Source organism: Amphiura filiformis, chromosome 14, assembly GCF_039555335.1.
Source record: "Amphiura filiformis chromosome 14, Afil_fr2py, whole genome shotgun sequence".
In the NCBI taxonomy this organism is placed as follows: domain Eukaryota; kingdom Metazoa; phylum Echinodermata; class Ophiuroidea; order Amphilepidida; family Amphiuridae; genus Amphiura; species Amphiura filiformis.
Window position 1 is genome coordinate 19,221,840 of NC_092641.1, and position 19,749 is coordinate 19,241,588.

The 19,749-nt window shown below is 38.2% G+C and overlaps 1 protein-coding gene across 1 annotated transcript in view; it reads left to right on the forward strand.

Annotated features, from left to right (window-relative positions):
* Nucleotides 1-5,900, forward strand: part of LOC140169257 (uncharacterized) — a 60,996-nt gene extending 55,096 nt beyond the window's left edge. The window contains exons 28-33 of the mRNA XM_072192513.1: nucleotides 238-434; nucleotides 989-1,156; nucleotides 1,623-1,747; nucleotides 3,493-3,782; nucleotides 3,994-4,057; nucleotides 5,268-5,900. Coding sequence (XP_072048614.1) covers nucleotides 238-434; nucleotides 989-1,156; nucleotides 1,623-1,747; nucleotides 3,493-3,782; nucleotides 3,994-4,057; nucleotides 5,268-5,811 — 1,388 coding nt within the window. The 3' untranslated portion in view covers nucleotides 5,812-5,900. The remainder of the gene's footprint in view (nucleotides 1-237; nucleotides 435-988; nucleotides 1,157-1,622; nucleotides 1,748-3,492; nucleotides 3,783-3,993; nucleotides 4,058-5,267) is intronic.
* The last annotated feature ends 13,849 nt before the right edge of the window (nucleotides 5,901-19,749 follow it).

The window sequence follows — 19,749 nt, forward strand, 5'->3', positions numbered from 1 at the left end:
TAAAGTTGCTTGATTTTATGACAATGCTGTTTCAGTACCTTGCCAAGTCAGTCAAAGTGGTGCAGCTGAAACTGTCAACTGGGTCACCGAACATTTTACTAAATTATGATTCGAGTTTTAATCTGATGCCTTAATCTCAGCGTTGATGTAGTTAAGTAGTGTGGTGTGGATGATACCCAACCGGGACATCCACCTCAAGTATGTGGCAATTGAAGATTAATATACTTTATCCAACAGAATCTGAGATGATCCGAGTAACGTTTGCATTTTTCTCAACACCTGCACTCTTCAAATCCGTGTCTCTCGCTGAATCAAATAGCAACAATCAAGGTTTCCAACGGGATATCAATACTCGTGTGTTGTCGTGTACAGTCGGAGGAAGGCGGATAAATAATCTTGAAGAGCCTATACGTACCGTCTTTCAACGAATTTCGGTAATGTTATGTTTTTTAATCGGTTCATCCATTTTATCATCCAAAACTCCAACGTAATGCTGCTTTACCCTAACTCCCGGAGGGCTTTGTGGCGACTGGAAGGGAAATAAGGGAGAAATAAAGCGAGAAAATGAACGAAGCAGTTGTTGGCTCTGGGTGGGATTCGAACCCGAGACCCCTCGCATGCCAAGCAGTAGGCCGCCGCCACCTAGCCACGGGTCTTGCGCTGCCCGGGCCAGCGAATTCGTGCCCATAATTAAGGTGATTGCGTCATCACATCTCGTGTGATGCACGCAGGTACCGTGAAGTTGCTTGAAGTGTTTTGTAGTCTCAGGCTTGTTAATGGTTAGGGTTAATGCAAATAAAATACGTCCTGTATTTCCAATAACCTTAATGGTTGTATTGTTTTTTTCAATATATCTACTAGCTTAAGTGCTATTTCAGTCTAATGCAAAACACAGATAAAAACAGGAGAAGTAAGGAAGATAACAGTTTTTTGTAGTTATAAATCTTTATGTGTTTAATTGTGTTATGTGTTTCGTAAATTATTTCAGAGTGATTACTTCAACACAGCCAACAATTCAGCTTGTGTGTACTGGGACTATGAAGCTGATAGAGGACGAGGTAATTGGTCCACACTAGGCTGTAGAACAATTGGTGAAATTCAAAATGGCCGCCAAGAATGTGAATGTGATCATCTCACTAACTTTGCTGTGTTGATGGTAAGACATATTTATTGTCTATGGTTTTACTGGATGTGTCACGTGACGCACTACTGCTAACTGGCAACCCAGAAACACATAAAACCATATATCATATTTAGTATATAAATTTAGTATAATCATAATACGTAAGCGGTATTAAGACTTATTTGTTACATTGCATTCGCATTCACATAATGTTACTATTATTATTATTATTATTATTACATGTATTATTATCATTATTATTATTATTATTATTATTATTGTTATTATTATTATTATTATTATTATTATTATTATTATTATTATTATTATTAGTGTTATTATTATTATTATTAGTGTTATTATTATTATTATTATTATTATTATTATTATTAGTGTTATTATTATTATTATTATTAGTGTTATTATTATTATTATTATTATTATTATTATTATTATTATTATTATTATTATTATGCGTCTCATTTTTGTTGCATGTTAGGATATTTATGGTCAGACATCATTGACTCAAGTTCAAGCTTTAATCTTGAAGATCATCAGCCTGTTGGGATGTAGCATGTCATTTGCAGCAGTTGCAGCTACATTCCTGACATACCTTACATACAAGTAAGTAAGACAGTATTCCGTCGCTGTAAGACATGTAAGAGTACCGTAAACTTTTGGCAGGTCACCTTATCTCGCCTCCTCGTCATTACCCCTTGAGCACATTGGTACTATCGGTCAATTAAAACTATAAAAAGAATTTAAAAAGACTAGTTGGCGTATGACGTCCTGTCAACCAGACCAACAATTCCATACTGCGCAGGTCAGCATCCCATATGTAATTTTTTTAATTTTTACAGGGTTTATAGAAAGAATTAATAACCTCATTAATATACGCGAAGCCTGTAATCCAATCAAAAGAAATTGATTGCCTGACCGCGCACTAATTGCGAGGTCATTAATAACTCGCAATGACTCCGGACGCGCAACAATGACTTCTGCGCGCGCGTGCGTGTATAAGCTACGCGTTATGGCAACGCACACGCCTACGCGATGCCGTCGCGCTTCTGTGATTGGTAGCTCTTGTTGTCGGCGCGAATGTTATATTCGCCTGGTTGATTTTTTTTGTAGGGTAGGTTACAACAATGATTAAAACTGGTTATATTTAACAGCGTTTTATGGCATAAAATAACATAAAATGCCATTTTGATTTGTTCAAAATATTAGATACGACAGTAATGAATGACAATAATAACTTTGCACCATCTATTTTGAGGTCATTGTGTGAAATTGTCGGGATTTGTTTTGTGCCTCGGTATTTTTACTCGGGAGCTACCGCTCCCTCGGAAAAATACCTCAGCCCAAAACAAAACCCTCCGATTTCACACAATGACCTCAAAATAGATGGTGCGCAGTTATTATTGTCTAATCAGCTTGAAACAACGGATACATTGCGTCTTCTGGGTGTGTCTATTACCAGTGACTTACGTTGGAATTGTCATGTTAATAATGTAGTTAAAAAATGCAATAAACTTCTGGGTTTTATTAGGGTTGTTGCAGGCAAAAACAACTCAAAAGTTCTTCTTAAGCTATATCGTACACTTATATTACCTGTCATTGATTATTGTGCACCCGTTTGGAAGGTGTATCGCAAATGTAACATTGAAAAACTGGAGCAAATTTCAACATAGGGCCACAAGACTCATTTTATGTCAACGGAGGGGGGGAACAGTCATACGAGGAAAGACTCTGTACTTTAGAACTCATCAAACTCAATCACAGAAGAACTTATATATCAATATGTTTTGCATGTTCATGTCTAATTAGTACTCATGTCTTTTATTTTTGTAGGTGGAGTGTAAATGAACGGCATGGAAATCTCATTTTTAAACAGGAAATCACAGCCAAAACAGATGCATTTAAAAACACATTGCTTGTTTCTTTTCCAGCCATATGGTCAAATATAAATAATGATATCAGGAATTCACTTGTCACGTGCACCTTTACCACATTTAAAAAACAACTCAGGGCTTTTCTAAACAACATCTCATAGCTTCAACTTCAATTTTTCCATCATCGTAGCCATTTTATCTTGTCTCTTGTGTTAAATTGTATATAACTTTTGTGTAAACTTATTTTGAGGTTTGCTGAGTTGGGGGGCACTGCGCCTTTTAGCGACAGTGCTTTCCTGTGCTTTTCAGTGCTCCCTGGCAGCTCAGGAGGCCTGCTTTATGTTATTTTCTATTTTTTGATGTTTGTTGCCAAATGAATAAAATAAAAAAAATTAAAATAAAAATAAATCAAAATATTTGTGTTCATGAGCATTCTTAACAGTAATGTACTACTTGTCGTTTTTTTGTTTCTCTCAGAAAACTTCGTAAAAAGCAGCACAGTCAAATTTTAGTCAACATGTGCTTTGCCTTGATGCTTTTATACATCACATTTATCGTCATGGTATCTCTGGATTCGACAAGGAACCCATTGGCACCGGAAGTCAACGTTATTGGATGTAGTATCTTAGCTGGAGTGCTACAGTTTGCTGTGTTGTCATCATTAGCTTGGATGGGCATTGAGGGCGTTAATATGTACCTTCAGTTTGTGAAGGTGCTGAATAATTATGTGCCCAATTTCATGAGGAAGGCATTTGCAGTTGGATGGGGTAAGTCTGCTGTAGTCCATATGCGTGATCAGTGTGTTGTTAATGTGCATCCGTGTGAGAGCTGAGAACAGCAGTTTTCCCGACCCTGGAATATGTTGAGCATATCTTGATTAAAATAGAAAGATATTTAGGCCTACTCTGATTGTGTTCTGATGGTACTAACTGAATGACCGACTTTCAACGAAAATATCTTTTTTGTCTCCATTCATAGGTATACCACTAGCTATTACGATTCTTACCGGAGTCGCAGCAAAACCATATGCAAGGAGAGACTAGTAAGATAAGACGGATACACGATTACTATATAATTCGTCCCTATAAACCTGCATATCCCTTACTGAAGGCAGTGATAACGCCTTTGTATTGTAAAAAAATAAATAACATTGCCCTCATTGATAAACACAATAAAATGATATTTATTGCAGTACTTGTCAATGTAAAATAGTATGAAACATGAACATAATCCATGGCGTTGTCTTTTTTAAAGACATTTCTTGTTTTGACCAAAAAAACAAACAATAAACATTGAATGTAATGTGGAAAGGATGTCCTTTTATGTAATTTATGATGTTAGAAGCCATATCTAAAAAGAGATTTATAAATTGTATTAACGTTAGACGTATAATAAGGGTCATTATCATTTCTAAAGACCATTGTCTTGGTACTTTATTATTTGTCTCATCTGTGCTCACTCCATACGGATGAATAGCGTACTTATAGACCGTCCGTGTCCGCATCCGTGTCCGAATAGCATACTTATAGACCGTCCGTGTCCGCATCCGTGTCCGAATAGCATACTTATAGACCGTCCGTGCCCGCATCCGTGTCCGAATAGCATACTTATAGACCGTCCGTGTCTGCATCCGTGTCCGAATAGCATACTTATAGACCGTCCGTATCCGCATCCGTGACCGAATAGCATACTTATAGACCGTCCGTGCCCGCATCCGTGTCCGAATAGCATACTTATAGACCGTCCGTGTCTGCATCCGTGTCCGAATAGCATACTTATAGACCGTCCGTATCCGCATCCGTGTCCGAATAGCATACTTATAGACCGTCCGTGTCCGCATCCGTGTCCGAATAGCATACTTATAGACCGTCCGTATCCGCATCCGTGTCCGATAGCATACTTATAGACCGTCCGTGTCCGCATCCGTGTCCGAATAGCATACTTACAGACCGTCCGTGTCCGCATCTCTCTGTTTATTATTCTGTCTATAGAGGGCGTTGTTACTGATTTTTCTTTTTACGGTGTATTTTTGTGGGGATTGATACTTTAATACGCTTGGTGAATCGTATAAAGCAACGCTTTAGCTAGGGACGGTTTAAAGAAATCTGTTATTTGACGAAAATATACGATATAGATTACCATTGTTGCTGGTTTTGTTCTAGAATGATTATATAAAATGTCTATTCATCACTTGGCTTGCATTATTCGAATACTTATTAATTTTGTGTATTTATTTATATTTTACTTTATAGTTGTTTCCTGGAAAAGGATCCACTGATTTACGGAGTTATGCTACCAATTGGGATCATACTTGCATGCAATTTTGTCATCTTTGGCTTAGTAGTGCACCGCATCTCCAACCTGAAAGGCAATCGAGCTGGCAAAGCAGGCTCCAAACTTGAAGTACTGAAACACCGTCTACGCCGCGCATTTACCATCCTCACACTGATGGGTTTAACATGGAGTATAGGTTACTTAAGTTTGATATTTATCGCTAGTGGCATTGTTCAGATCCTATTTTGTATGTTCAACATACTCCAAGGTGTTGCCATATTTGTGTTGTATTGCGTCAGGCAACCCGAAGTATTGCGCTTCTGGCAATCGTTTGATTTCCACACCCTTGTCACAGGTAAATCGGAAACATTCACTCAATCGAGATCTCGCGAGCAAAGCAGTGGTACACGACAAAACTCGCAGCCCAAAAGAAGACCAGTGATTAATAGGTTTGATCCGGCTTCTGTACCCTGGACATCTTCTGAAAGTAGACGATTTGAACAAAGTCACGCAAATGAGTAAATATTTGACAAAACTATCCATCTAAATGCTTTTGTGTAAATGATTGCATAAATAACTCTTTGAATATTATATTGTATAATACATAGCGACGATTTTTAAATCCTCGATAAAAATTGGCGCTATGTAAATATTAAAATAACGCTGTGTTATATTAAAATAACGATGTGTTATATTAAAATAACTCTAAACAAATTGAAAGGGAAATATTTAGTTGGGATCGCGGGCAGAATATGGTCGCCAAATCACAAATGTCCATACTCTTACTCTTTAAATATCCTTTTTTATTCTTTTACTATAATCACTATGATAAACTCCATCAGATGTGGCCATGCTTGCAGCAAACAAGTTACTAACAAGTTGCTAGCTGTTTTTTGGATGTTAACCGGGAACTTTCTCATGGTTTGATCCAATGGAAAAATCTGAATTTTTTACATGTGGAACTAACGCTTATAGGTTTATTTTGGTAGTGAGTTGGCACCACTTAAACGGGGTCGCGCGAAACTTTTGCAAACCGATAATTAAAGCCTTAATGTACAATTTCCTTCCCATTTTAAATTTGTTCTACACTCAAATAACAAGGCAAAGTGAAAGGAACTCTACTGTTTATCTTGGCCATTGAACGTGCAGTTCTATAGGAAGACATAACTTATGACTTTATGTCAAACTTTGCTCTGTTACCCTACAAACACAACTAATTTGGCTGATTCCATTACGGTGCAAGTTGGGACGTGTGTAAACATTACAAATATGCAAAAAAATCAGGTTTGAAAAAAAATAACCAATTTTATACTACTGTATAAGATCGTATATTGTTTATCACATTTTGTAAACAGAAAAATTTCTATGACAATTGTAATGATAAAAAAAAGCCTATGAAAGGGGCGTTGCCCCATAGGATAGTGTACTACACTAGGGTGTGGTTAACAGCAAGTCAACACGTTTTTGTTCACACCATCTAAAAGAAACAAATATTTTTCGGCCGTTGAATGTTACTGGGATAATAAGAGGGGTAATAAGAAAATATGAGTTTTCGTCCGATACCAAAGTCTTAGTTTTGATAAATGAGTCACTGAACGGAGTTATAGCTTCAATAAAAGATAGATTTGATAAATAATACTATTAGGCAGATCATTGTTATGCATGGTAATATAAAGATGTAAGAACAAAATGATTCAAAGTTTTGATATTGGATGTTAATATAAAAAGAATCTATTGATATCCCATTATACCATTGATTCTTTATTGTATTTACTGTTATTATTTCATATTATAATCCTATTATGTGGTGAACTGTACAAATGACATGTTATCAAATTTGAATGAATGAATGAATGAATGAATGAATGAATGAATGAATGAATGAATGAAAAGTAGTGAGAAATAAAATATAATTGAGTGTGAAGGGGAGAGAGAGAAATGAGGAAATGAGATATCGAGCTGGATCGAATTTGCATGATACAGAGAGGGAAAGGGAAAAAGAGGTGAGGGTAGAGAAGGGTTAGATGGAGAGATGGTTTAGTGGGAACAAATGTTAACAACTTTTGAGCACGCGCTTTAAACATTTTATATGCGTCAAATAAAATTATGCTTATAGGTACAAATTCTCAAAAAAATTGTTTTATTTATTCTGCCTAAATAATATAGAGAATGTATCAAAATCGCCCGCCTTCTACCTCTTCCAAAGGCACCACAGGAGGTAGGTGAAATAAACAAACTTATGATGTATAAAGTATTAGTTCTTGGAAATTTTCAAGTAAATAGTGCGTTCGGGCAGGAGATGCAGAACAATAATTTTGATACAGCATGTATAGGGTGTGCCAAAATGATACGTACCGTGTTTAAAATAAAATATTAACAATATGATATCAGCAATGTCTCTAGTTTTAATACCTGCAATAAATTGGTGGACACGTCTACGACTCGTTCTATTAATTTCATCTCAATATTTTTAATTGTTCTGGCATGACATTTTTGAAAACCGATGACAGCTGGTTTGTTTTACAGCGCAAAAGCTAACATAATTCGGTATAACTGCTTTATCACCAATATCCAATATCCAACTGCTTTATCTGGGGTCTACGTCGCTTATCTGGGGTTACGGCGCATTATCTGGGGTTTATATGCCTTATCTGGGTTTAGACTGCGATATGCTAAGGTTAATGCATCTTAGCCACAGGGCTAGGTAAGGAACGTAAACCCAGGATAAGGCCGTCTAAACCACAGATAAGGCGCCTTATCCCTAGATAAGGGATGTAAACCCAAGATAAGACAGTTTAAACCCCATATAAGAGACATGAACCCCAGATAAGGCGGAAATGACACACTTATGCTTCTGCTCTCATTCAAAAATCACATTTACGCTCTGCCAAATGGGGGCCATCTTGGATTTCTGGGCAAAAATTATTTTGTAACGTCAAATTAATGTCAGATTCGGATTTCTTGGGGTCGACTTACCGGAAAAGGTGTCTACACGATTTTAGGTAATCTGGTTCAAAACTTATTTTTTTCAAGATGGCGCCGGCGGCCACCATCTTGGATTTCTGGGTAAATATGAGTTCGTAATGTCAAAGTAATGTCAAATTTGAAATCCTTGTGGTCGACTTATCCAAAAAAGTGTCTTTGTACACGATTTTAGGTCCTCTTGTTCAAAACTAAATTTTTCAAGATGGTGCCGGCCACCATCTTGGATTACTGGGTGAAAATGATGCCGTAATGTCAAACTAATGTCAGAATCGGAATCCCTTGTACTCGACATATCCGAAAAAGTGTCTTTGTGCGTGATTATAGGTGCTCTGGTTCAAAACTTGAATTTTCAAAATGGTGGCGGCGGCCATTTTGGATTTTGGCCTCTAGCGAAAAATGCCGGGATTTTCGCGAGGGACATGGTGGCTATTTTTTTCTTAATTGTCCATAGAAGTCGAATCACTCGTCAAACCTTACTAGCCAAAGAGTGGTCACCAAATTGAACTTTTTCACCTAACTAATGTGTTATCGTATTGCGGCCCATTATGGTTACAGAAAGAAATAACGCGTCCGGCAAGCTTAATTTCTTTCTGCAAACATAATGGGCCGCAATATATCACTAACCGCATAGTCCGAGGCAAGGTTCATTATTGTCATGGTTAGGGTTAGGGTCTTTTTGTTAGGGTTAGGGTAAGGGTTTGGGGTTAGAGGTTAGGGGTTAGGGGTTATGGTTCAGGGTTAGGGTTTAGGGTTAGTGTTAGGGTTAGGGTTAGGGTTAGGGATTAGGGTTAGGGTTAGAATTATATTCGTATTTATTAGTACTAATATACTATAGTATATTGTGTGTATGCACTTTATTCCGTAATCAATAAGTATCATAAACAAACACCTTTCTGGCACAACGAATCATAGCACAGTCGTGTAGGCATTAGACTATGGATACATAGATTGTGGGTTCGAACCCCAGGTAAACCGTTGTAGAATTTTAATGCTATCGATTTCTTTTTATTTTATTAAGGGATCCAAAATGAGCGTTTATTGCGTTTCGACAGTATTTTTGGTGGGACATGAGAGCACCTCAGACCTATCGAATTGCATTCTGAATACGAAGCATGTCTTTCAGATATCAAATAATTTTTATTTTTTTTAAATCACAATATAATACAAATTTTATGACAAATTATAAAAATTTGATATTTTTTCAAATTTTTTATATATTACAGTCCTCGAAGTTAATTATATAAATTTAATGATATATTCTTAAATTGTATGTAGAAGGGAGGAAAAGCCGACGATCAATTGAAAATTTTGACCTTTCATATTGAAGATATGGAAAAAAAAAAAAAAAAGACCTATTTTTTTTTGGTGTTTTGGGAAAAAATCCATATCTTCAATACGAAAGGTCAAAATTTTCAATTGATCGTCGGCTTTTCATCCCACCTACATACACTTTAAGTATAAATCATAAGATTTATAAAGTTTACTTCAAGTACTGTTAAATATCAAAAATATCAATTTTAATGATTTGCCATAAAATGTGTATTAAATTGCGAATTTCAAAAATCAAAATTACTTGATATCAGAATGACATTCTTCGTATTCAGAATGCAATTCGATAAATGTCTGATGTGCTCTAATGTCCCAAAATAAATACTGTCCAAACGTTCATACCCCAGCCCTTAAGTAAGAGGAAATAATAATGGTAATAAAAATTATTTTGTAACGTCAAATTAATGTCAGATTCGGATTTCTTGGGGTCGACTTACCGGAAAAGGTGTCTTTGTACACGATTTTAGGTAATCTGGTTCAAAACTTATTTTTTTTAAGATGGCGCCGGCGGCCACCATCTTGGATTTCTGGGTAAATATGAGTTCGTAATGTCAAAGTAATGTCAAATTTGAAATCCTTGTGGTCGACTTATCCAAAAAAGTGTCTTTGTACACGATTTTAGGTCCTCTTGTTCAAAACTAAATTTTTCAAGATGGTGCCGGCCACCATCTTGGATTACTGGGTGAAAATGATGCCGTAATGTCAAACTAATGTCAGAATCGGAATCCCTTGTACTCGACATATCCGAAAAAGTGTCTTTGTGCGTGATTATAGGTGCTCTGGTTCAAAACTTGAATTTTCAAAATGGTGGCGGCGGCCATTTTGGATTTTGGCCTCTAGCGAAAAATGCCGGGATTTTCGCGAGGGACATGGTGGCTATTTTTTTTCTAACTGGTCCATAGAAGTCGAATCAATCGTCAAACCTTACTAGCCAAAGAGTGGTCACCAAATTGAACTTTTTCACCTAACTAATGTGTTATCGTATTGCGGCCCATTATGGTTACAGAAAGAAATAACGCGTCCGGCAAGCTTAATTTCTTTCTGCAAACATAATGGGCCGCAATATATCACTAACCGCATAGTCCGAGGCAAGGTTCATTATTGTCATGGTTAGGGTTAGGGTCTTTTTGTTAGGGTTAGGGTAAGGGTTTGGGGTTAGAGGTTAGGGGTTAGGGGTTAGGGTTCAGGGTTAGGGTTTAGGGTTAGTGTTAGTGTTAGGGTTAGGGTTAGGGATTAGGGTTAGGGTTAGAATTATATTCGTATTTATTAGTACTAATATACTATAGTATATTGTGTGTATGCACTTTATTCCGTAATCAATAAGTATCATAAACAAACACCTTTCTGGCACAACGAATCATAGCACAGTCGTGTAGGCATTAGACTATGGATACATAGATTGTGGGTTCGAACCCCAGGTAAACCGTTGTAGAATTTTAATGCTATCGATTTCTTTTTATTTTATTAAGGGATCCAAAATGAGCGTTTATTGCGTTTCGACAGTATTTTTGGTGGGACATGAGAGCACCTCAGACCTATCGAATTGCATTCTGAATACGAAGCATGTCTTTCAGATATCAAATAATTTTTATTTTTTTTAAATCACAATATAATACAAATTTTATGACAAATTATAAAAATTTGATATTTTTCAAATTTTTGATATATAACAGTCCTCGAAGTAAATTATATAAATTTAATGATATATTCTTAAAGTGTATGTAGCAGGGAGGAAAAGCCGACGGTCAATTGAAAATTTTGACCTTTCATATTGAAGATATGGATTTTTTCCCAAAAGACCTATTTTTTTTTGGTGTTTTGGGAAAAAATCCATATCTTCAATACGAAAGGTCAAAATTTTCAATTGATCGTCGGCTTTTCATCCCACCTACATACATTTTTAAGTATAAATCATAAGATTTATAAAGTTTACTTCAAGTACTGTTAAATATCAAAAATATCAATTTTTAATGATTTGCCATAAAATGTGTATTAAATTGCGAATTTCAAAAATCAAAATTACTTGATATCAGAATGACATTCTTCGTATTCAGAATGCAATTCGATAAATGTCTGATGTGCTCTAATGTCCCAAAATAAATACTGTCCAAACGTTCATACCCCAGCCCTTAAGTAAGAGGAAATAATAATGGTAATAAACTCGTGTTATATCTAGCTTCATAGGCCTATAATTACATGTATGTACTATGTGTTATCGCATTGCGGCCCATTATGGTTGCAGAAAGAAATTACGCGTCCGGCAAAGCCGCAATCCTATTTGCAAATCAGGGCACGAAAAACATCACGTCTGACCGCTATCGAGGTGAAGAGCGCCCCTCTCCCCGCCCGAGTGGCACTGCCGAACTACACCACATTTCGCCATACTGCATTTTAGAAACGCTTGCTGTTATAATAAGAAAAATTTTTATGCTAATTTATTGCACATTCTAGGGAAGCGTGGTTACCTTTTTTAAATAACCAAGTGAGAGGGTTTTCAAGAAAATATTTTTCCTGTCGAAACTGAAGCATCCTATGTATAAAAGAAAATATGAATATTAACTGCACATCATATATAACGATTCGTGATACCCAATTGTGGCACATTTCATGTCGTTTAAGAGAGAGAGAATTTTATTTCAATTTTATATACGCCAAAATAGTTTTTAATTGAGCAAGAATAAGGATAGAAAAAACGTTGAAAATTCTATGTGAATATTACATTAGACCCAACCAAAGATTACTGTTTCGTTTTTATGGTAATCTAATCTTTTATTTCCTGAAAAAACATTTGGGGTCTAATGTCGATTATTCACATACTTGATCAAAACATCGAACGTGTATACAAGAAAAATGGTAGGTTCCTCTATAGTATTTTACTGACCATGGAAATGTACTGAGACACGAGCACGTGTTAAAATCGATATACTGTAATGTATTGTCCATATAGACGCCCATTTATCATGTTTATTGTTGGAATTTTTTGTATAGGCCTATAGAACACGCAGTTAACAACAATTGAGCGCTAATAATACACATTAATGTTTTTAGGCAAATAAAATTCCAAACTGTGGTACGTTTTCTGCCTTTGCTTGTCACGTGGTAGGCCTATGTTGAAGTTGCGATTATATCTTCAAATAAGTTTCAAATGGATGTCAATGAGACAAGTGGCCGAGTGGTCTAAGGCGCTGGGTTCATAGTGTGTCCAAAGCAGTGCGCCGTGAGTTCGAACCCCGCCTCCGCCAAACTTTAATGAAGTAAAATTAAAATTTTACTTTAAAAAAAGTCATAACTTGTGAACAGCACCTCGTAGTATTAATAGGCCTACAGTAGGCCCTATGTGCCTTCGGGTGGACTATATAAAATCAAGACTAGCATGATCAAAGCGAATTATGGTGTGGAACCAGCGGGTCACACAAAGATTTACACTGGGCTAGTTTTTGGCGCTTCCTTCTCTTTTGCACCTCCGCCCCCTTTCTTTTTCTTTTCCTTTGCCTTCCGTGTACACTGCTAGGGAGAGAGGGGGCCTCTACCCTCTCCACAGTACCTCCCACCGCTGGCTACGCCAATGAAGCTGTGCCTCGTATTATTTTAGGCATTTTTGCCAATTTGTGACCATTTTGCCCGGCGGGGTCACTCCCATTGTAGCCTGTACACCATCCGCGATAATCAACTTTTGAAAATCACCCTAAACAAGGATTTAACCCTTGGCTAAAACGATACCCTAAACACGGATTTTCTTCCTTGCATCAAATTTCATACCCTAAATTTCATTTCCGCGTATTAGCAATTGCAATTTTGCTACCCTTTTTTCCAGTATTTCATGTTTTTGACACCCTAAACACGTTACGCGCGTATCGTGCCTACCCACAAAAAACTACCTTTTTTACGCGTTTTCATTATCGCGGATGGTGTACAGGCCACAATGGGAGTGACACCCCCCCCGGGCCAATTTGTAGCTGGGCAGTGAAGAAAGGGGCATAGCGAATAGCGAACGAAGCGAGGTTGGTGTACTATTGGTGGAATCGAGCCTTTGGTAGAACCGGGGGCACTCCCACTTTGGAGGTGAAGCGTATGTAGGGCTGTTAAGACCACCTTTTTCAGCGTCGCTGTCCCCCAAATATCCCATATTTGTTTACGAACAAATTCTCTGTCACCCGAAGACCCGCACCCCCCTATTTTTTCATTTAATCATCTGTCACCCAAAGACCCTTATTTTTCAATTTGAACAGCAACTCTCATTTATCACTGATTTTGTTACTTAGGCCTATTTTGAAGAAAAAACACAAAGAAATTTGAAGCAATTTAGACTAGAAATTCAATGTTTGAGGATTGTTTCGACTCTCACCCAAAGGCTCCATTTAAAAAAAGGTCATGTTTTAACCCAATGACCCCATATTTTTTACATTTTGCTCTCACCGAATGCCAAAAATCATCCTCTCACCCAATGACCCCATATTTTTACACTTTGCTCTCACCGAACACCCAATGCCCAAATATCACTAAACAGCGCCATGTACTGTATTAATTTCATAATCATTGTACACAAGCTGAATGGTCTGGCAAATAATAGTACAACAGAGAGAGGGCGACATTATTAACATAGTTTTGCCCAGGCGGTGGCGGATGCGATATCGCCATTTTTGACGTCGCCATTGAATTAACATAATCATGACATCTTCACAAACAATTCTAAATTTGTTATGTAGCGTCAAAACAATATTAGAATAGGGTAGTAAATATCAATCATCTTGTGGAGGTAAAAGATGAAAATGTTAAAATAAATGAATCACCTGTATTAAGTTTGATAATTACGGAGTTTATGGTCATATCACGTTGAAATGTGTGAACATGTGCTCGTAACTGTGCCTGAAAATGCATCAAATTCAGCCTGGAAGGTCTAAAACTGATGCATTTTGATTACCGAGAAATTACTATATAAAGTTGAAGTCTTTCCAACAACACTATGTATTTATTTACTTTGAAAATATATAGAAATAAAATCTATTTTGTTAACTACCGAAATTTCACATCATGATGAATGTCTGATTTATACAACTCGGTTTTAAATTGGTATTTCTTCAAACCCGATTTTCTCGAAAAGTTGTTTATTCACGACGCCTCACTATACGCCACTATGGAATACAGCCGACGATTCGTGCTGTACGGTCACAAATAGTAATGTTATAACGTTTGGTAGTTAATATATTTAAGCTCTGTGAGATACTAGAACCAATTCCCACTTTGCCGACATTGTACACTCATTTTAGTTTAGTGCAAGATTGTCTTAAGTGCAGCACTTATAATTGAAACAGAGATAAAAAAAAAAAAAAGGACTGGTTTGCGTCATCCGTCAATCAAGTGTTTACAAGTGTCGTGATGATGAGTTGTTCAACGCGGCGGTAAAACCGGGCGCCTTATTGTTAATTTTGCACCTTCAAACATACAAACCATCTCAAAAGTTAGGTCTTTATAGTAGGAAACTTTCATTTCCGAAGGCACCATGTCAACAATGCCATGAAAAGGTACGTAATTGTTCGCCTTTCGCGATTTTCTGCTATTCCTTTTCAACGATCGGCACCAGATAAATACACGCTATTACCTTTTTACGCGCTATTAACCAATCCAGGTTCGTAGGGAATTTGATTGACAGTGAAGTCAGACGCAAACTAGTCTTTTTTATCTGTGTCTTCTATTAAACACAGTCTTGCACTAAAATGGATCGAGTACAGAATAGCAGTTACCATAGTCTTGCAGGCAACAGCAAAACTGAATTGCACTGACGATATCGTTATTTGTCATTTAATTATTAGATTTTGAAGATAATTTCAATTTTTATTCTCTAAAGGATTACAAATTCCATTCAGTGATCCCAGCGAAAGTATAAAAAAATAAAATTGCGTATAAATCACTTAAGTTATTAAAATTTTCTGAAAGGCGGTTCTGAAATGAAATATTTGGGCAAAAAACAAGGAAACATGCAGCATTGACAATGCTGGAGCCCCGTTGAAATACATGTAGCTAATTTCTCTACTTCATGTAAAATGTCTAATTTGTCGTTAATACACGCCTTTCGGGTTAACCACTAACCGTCTATGTTAGCACATCTATGAAACTAATGATGATTTTTACGATCCTCCAAATGAGCAAGTCACTGAAAGGGCTTCTAAACAATTTTCATTCCTGATCCTATTCATCATGTTCATTTACTGCTCCAAATAGTTTTCAATTTGTAAAACACCCAATTAAAGTTGAAAGCGGTTTGTACGGTTGTCTTGTATTTTGTTCAGAAATATTGTTCAAAAAAGTGAAAAACCTGCCAGTGTTACCTTATATTGATTAATGTTTGCATGTCGTTTACTGATTTCAAATCAACAGGAATTTGTGAAAGTGAGATATGTGATGCTTCTCCTCATGGTACTCTGTATATACCGGCTACACCTGTAGGTCAAGACACGGATCCTGGTAGCGTTATAGCCAGTGTTACAGGACCATGTCCATGGTATACCTTCAATGGTAAGTACTAACCCTGTATATACTAGCTACACGTGTAGAAATATTGTAGCGGAACCGGCAAAGTAAGGCTTAGGATGTTGTGGGTGTACGAACCATATCATACCTGACGCTAGCAAATGAAACACTCTCAGACTCACACAGATATGAGAACATTAGGCGCAACACCTTTATTGGGCTTCGGGCTGATCCATGATCGGAGTGGAATCAGGAGCGGGGAGCGGCGGCAACATGATCAAAGCGAATTATGGTGTGGAACCAGCGGGTCACACAAAGATTTACACTGGGCTAGTTTTTGGCGCTTCCTTCTCTTTTTCACCTCCGCCCCCTTTCTTTTTCTTTTCCTTTGCCTTCCGTGTACACTGCTAGGGAGAGAGGGGGCCTCTACCCTCTCCACAGTACCTCCCACCGCTGGCTACGCCAATGAAGCTGTGCCTCGTATTATTTTAGGCATTTTTGACAATTTGTGACCAATTTGCCCGGCGGGGTCACTCCCATTGTAGCCTGTACACCATCCGCGATAATCAACTTTTGAAAATCACCCTAAACAAGGATTTAACCCTTGGCTAAAACGATACCCTAAACACGGATTTTCTTCCTTGCATCAAATTTCATACCCTAAATTTCATTTCCGCGTATTAGCAATTGCAATTTTGCTACCCTTTTGTCCAATATTTCATGTTTTTGACACCCTAAACACGTTACGCGCGTATCGAAAAACCCTTTTTACGCGTTTTCATTATCGCGGATGGTGTACAGGCCACAATGGGAGTGACACCCCCCCCCGGGCCAATTTGTAGCTGGGCAGTACCTGCCAGTGTTACCTTATATTGATTAATGTTTGCATGTCGTTTACTGATTTCAAATCAACAGGAATTTGTGAAAGTGAGATATGTGATGCTTCTCCTCATGGTACTCTGTATAATATACCGGCTACACCTGTAGGTCAAGACACGGATCCTGGTAGCGTTATAGCCAGTGTTACAGGACCATGTCCATGGTATACCTTCAATGGTAAGTACTAACCCTGTATATACTAGCTACACGTGTAGAAATATTGTAGCGGAACCGGCAAAGTAAGGCTTAGGATGTTGTGGGTGTACGAACCATATCATACCTGACGCTAGCAAATGAAACACTCTCAGACTCACACAGACTCACACAGATATGAGAACATTAGGCGCAACACCTTTATTGGGCTTCGGGCTGATCCATGATCGGAGTGGAATCAGGAGCGGGGAGCGGCGGCTTGGATGCGTTCGGAGCGAGAGAGGTTAATTATCTAGTGGTTATCGCATTATCGCTGGTTATTAATACCAATGATCATAAAAATTGCTTTAATGCCACGATTACATGTTTATTTAGTTCACACAAAATAAGTAACCATTTACTCCTTTACGGAGCCATCACATCAAAGAAAGAGCCTACCAGTGACGAGCAAGAACACAGGAGGAGTCATCATAGATCGAACATCTATGACAGGCTAACGATCCTCGCTAGTGCACATACAACTCACCGGTAGACTCCCGCTCCGATCCGACGAATTTCCATCCGGCATCCACCTTGTCACCTCCAAGTCTGCATTATAATCACGAGACTCGTTTACACGCTGTCACCTCCACAGTCTTCTCTGTAAGAGTAAGATTTGGATGTCTGTCCTCGCGCTTTACCTACTGCCGAAAACTAACACTACAAAATTAATTCTCCCTGGTCCGGACTCAACTCCAACCACGGCATCTCAATTTCCTCGTGGGAGTCTACATCACTGACTCCGATCACGGCATCGCAATTTCCTCGTGGGAGTCTGCTACATCACCGCTCCGACCACGGCAACTCAATTTCCTCGTGGGCGTCGACTGCATCACTGCTCCTACCACAGCAACTCAATTGCCCCGGAGTTTCTTTATTTCAAGTTAATTAACTCAGTAACGACTACTTGTGAAGGAGGACTAGCTTCATTCTTTAGCTCGCTATCAGCATGCACAATCCGGCGACAAAGTTCATTTTGCTACAGTTCCAATTAATTATTCCGATAATTTTCACAGATTTCACAATTATTGCTCTAATCAATCCAATCACTTTAATCACTCGGATCCGGAGCAACTATGTCTCGGAGACACGGTGCGCCGGATTTCCGGAGATTCGTAGTGTTTGAGTCTATCAACTTCGCACTGCACAGTTCTCTCTGCTAAACACTTGTCTACCAGTCTGATATGTGAATACTAGTCCAACTGTCACGGGGATCCCACCGCTGGCACCAAATGTAGCGGAACCGGCTACTGTGCGCCGGATTTCCGGAGCTTCCAAGTTCATCATGACAAATTATTGGGCTTCGGGCTGATCCATGATCGGAGTGGAATCAGGAGCGGGAGCGGCGGCTTGATGCGTTCGGAGCGAGAGATGTTAATTAAATAGTCGTCAACCTACCACACTTACGGCTACAGACAGACTGGCCACATTTGGTCTGACACTTGTTGAACAGACGGCCCGGCCCGGGCGCACTGGCCCAGCCGACCTCGCGAACTGGTCCAGAGTGCTCTTACGGACTTACGGAAACTGAAAAGATAAAAAGACGCCTAATACTAGCATTGTGGATCGATATCCCTAGCTATCCCTGGGTTTAATAGGAAGATCGGCATGGCTACAGTGTTGCCAGAAAGTTGCAACGAAAGTCCCAGGCCTACATTGTATAACGCTCCTTAGTGATCATATTAAGCACGATGAGGATCTTTCATCACGTGAGTGATTAATTATTTGATTTCATCATCACCGTGATCATCGGACCAATATGTTGAAATGTTCTTCTCCTCAAAACAACTTTGCCCAATAATCTTAAGGACCGGACACACTGTGACGAATAGGGGTGAACGGCAAGCGACGTTAAGCTGCGAATTGCAATTTTGAATTTACCGCCACTCATCGTGTGTTGCCGTTATCGCTGACGAATCCGTTAGCGACCGCAGACGGCCGAAATTACTAATAGTATTCGTCGCGTTCGTCGGCAAATTTTCAACATGTTGAAAATTAGTGACGGCAAAATAAGTAGTTGTGATTCCGTTCAGATTTCGTTGGAGACCGCAACCCTCATTTCTTTGACGTCTCCATACCGTACGAAACCATCTTTAGTCGTTTTGAGGTCGTCACCATTTCGTTGGTAGTCGTTGTCAACGACCATTGACGAAAAAACAACGGCAAGTGACTTCACATCTCGAACCCTGACGACACATTGTGGCAAGTAACGAAATTGTAACGATATTGGTGCGGCAGTGACTTGCGAATTTTGTCCGGAGGGTGACGGATGTTGACTGTTGATGGCGGGTCGTTTGCGAGTACCTGCGGCATTGAAGCGGTGGTCTGCGATGGGTTACGATTTTTAAACGATGGTCCACGATTTAAAACTTTTTGTGCCATTTTTTTACATTTTTTGACGTCAGTTCGATTGCAATAGACTGTCCGGCACGATGCAATTTTGAATTTCATATAAAAGAAATATCAATAATAATAAAAAATATTAATATTTTTTATTGTTATTGATATTGATGTTAATATTTTTGATTATTATTGATATTGATATTTTGATTATTATTGATATTGATATTTTGATTATTATTGATATTGATATTGATATTTTATTAT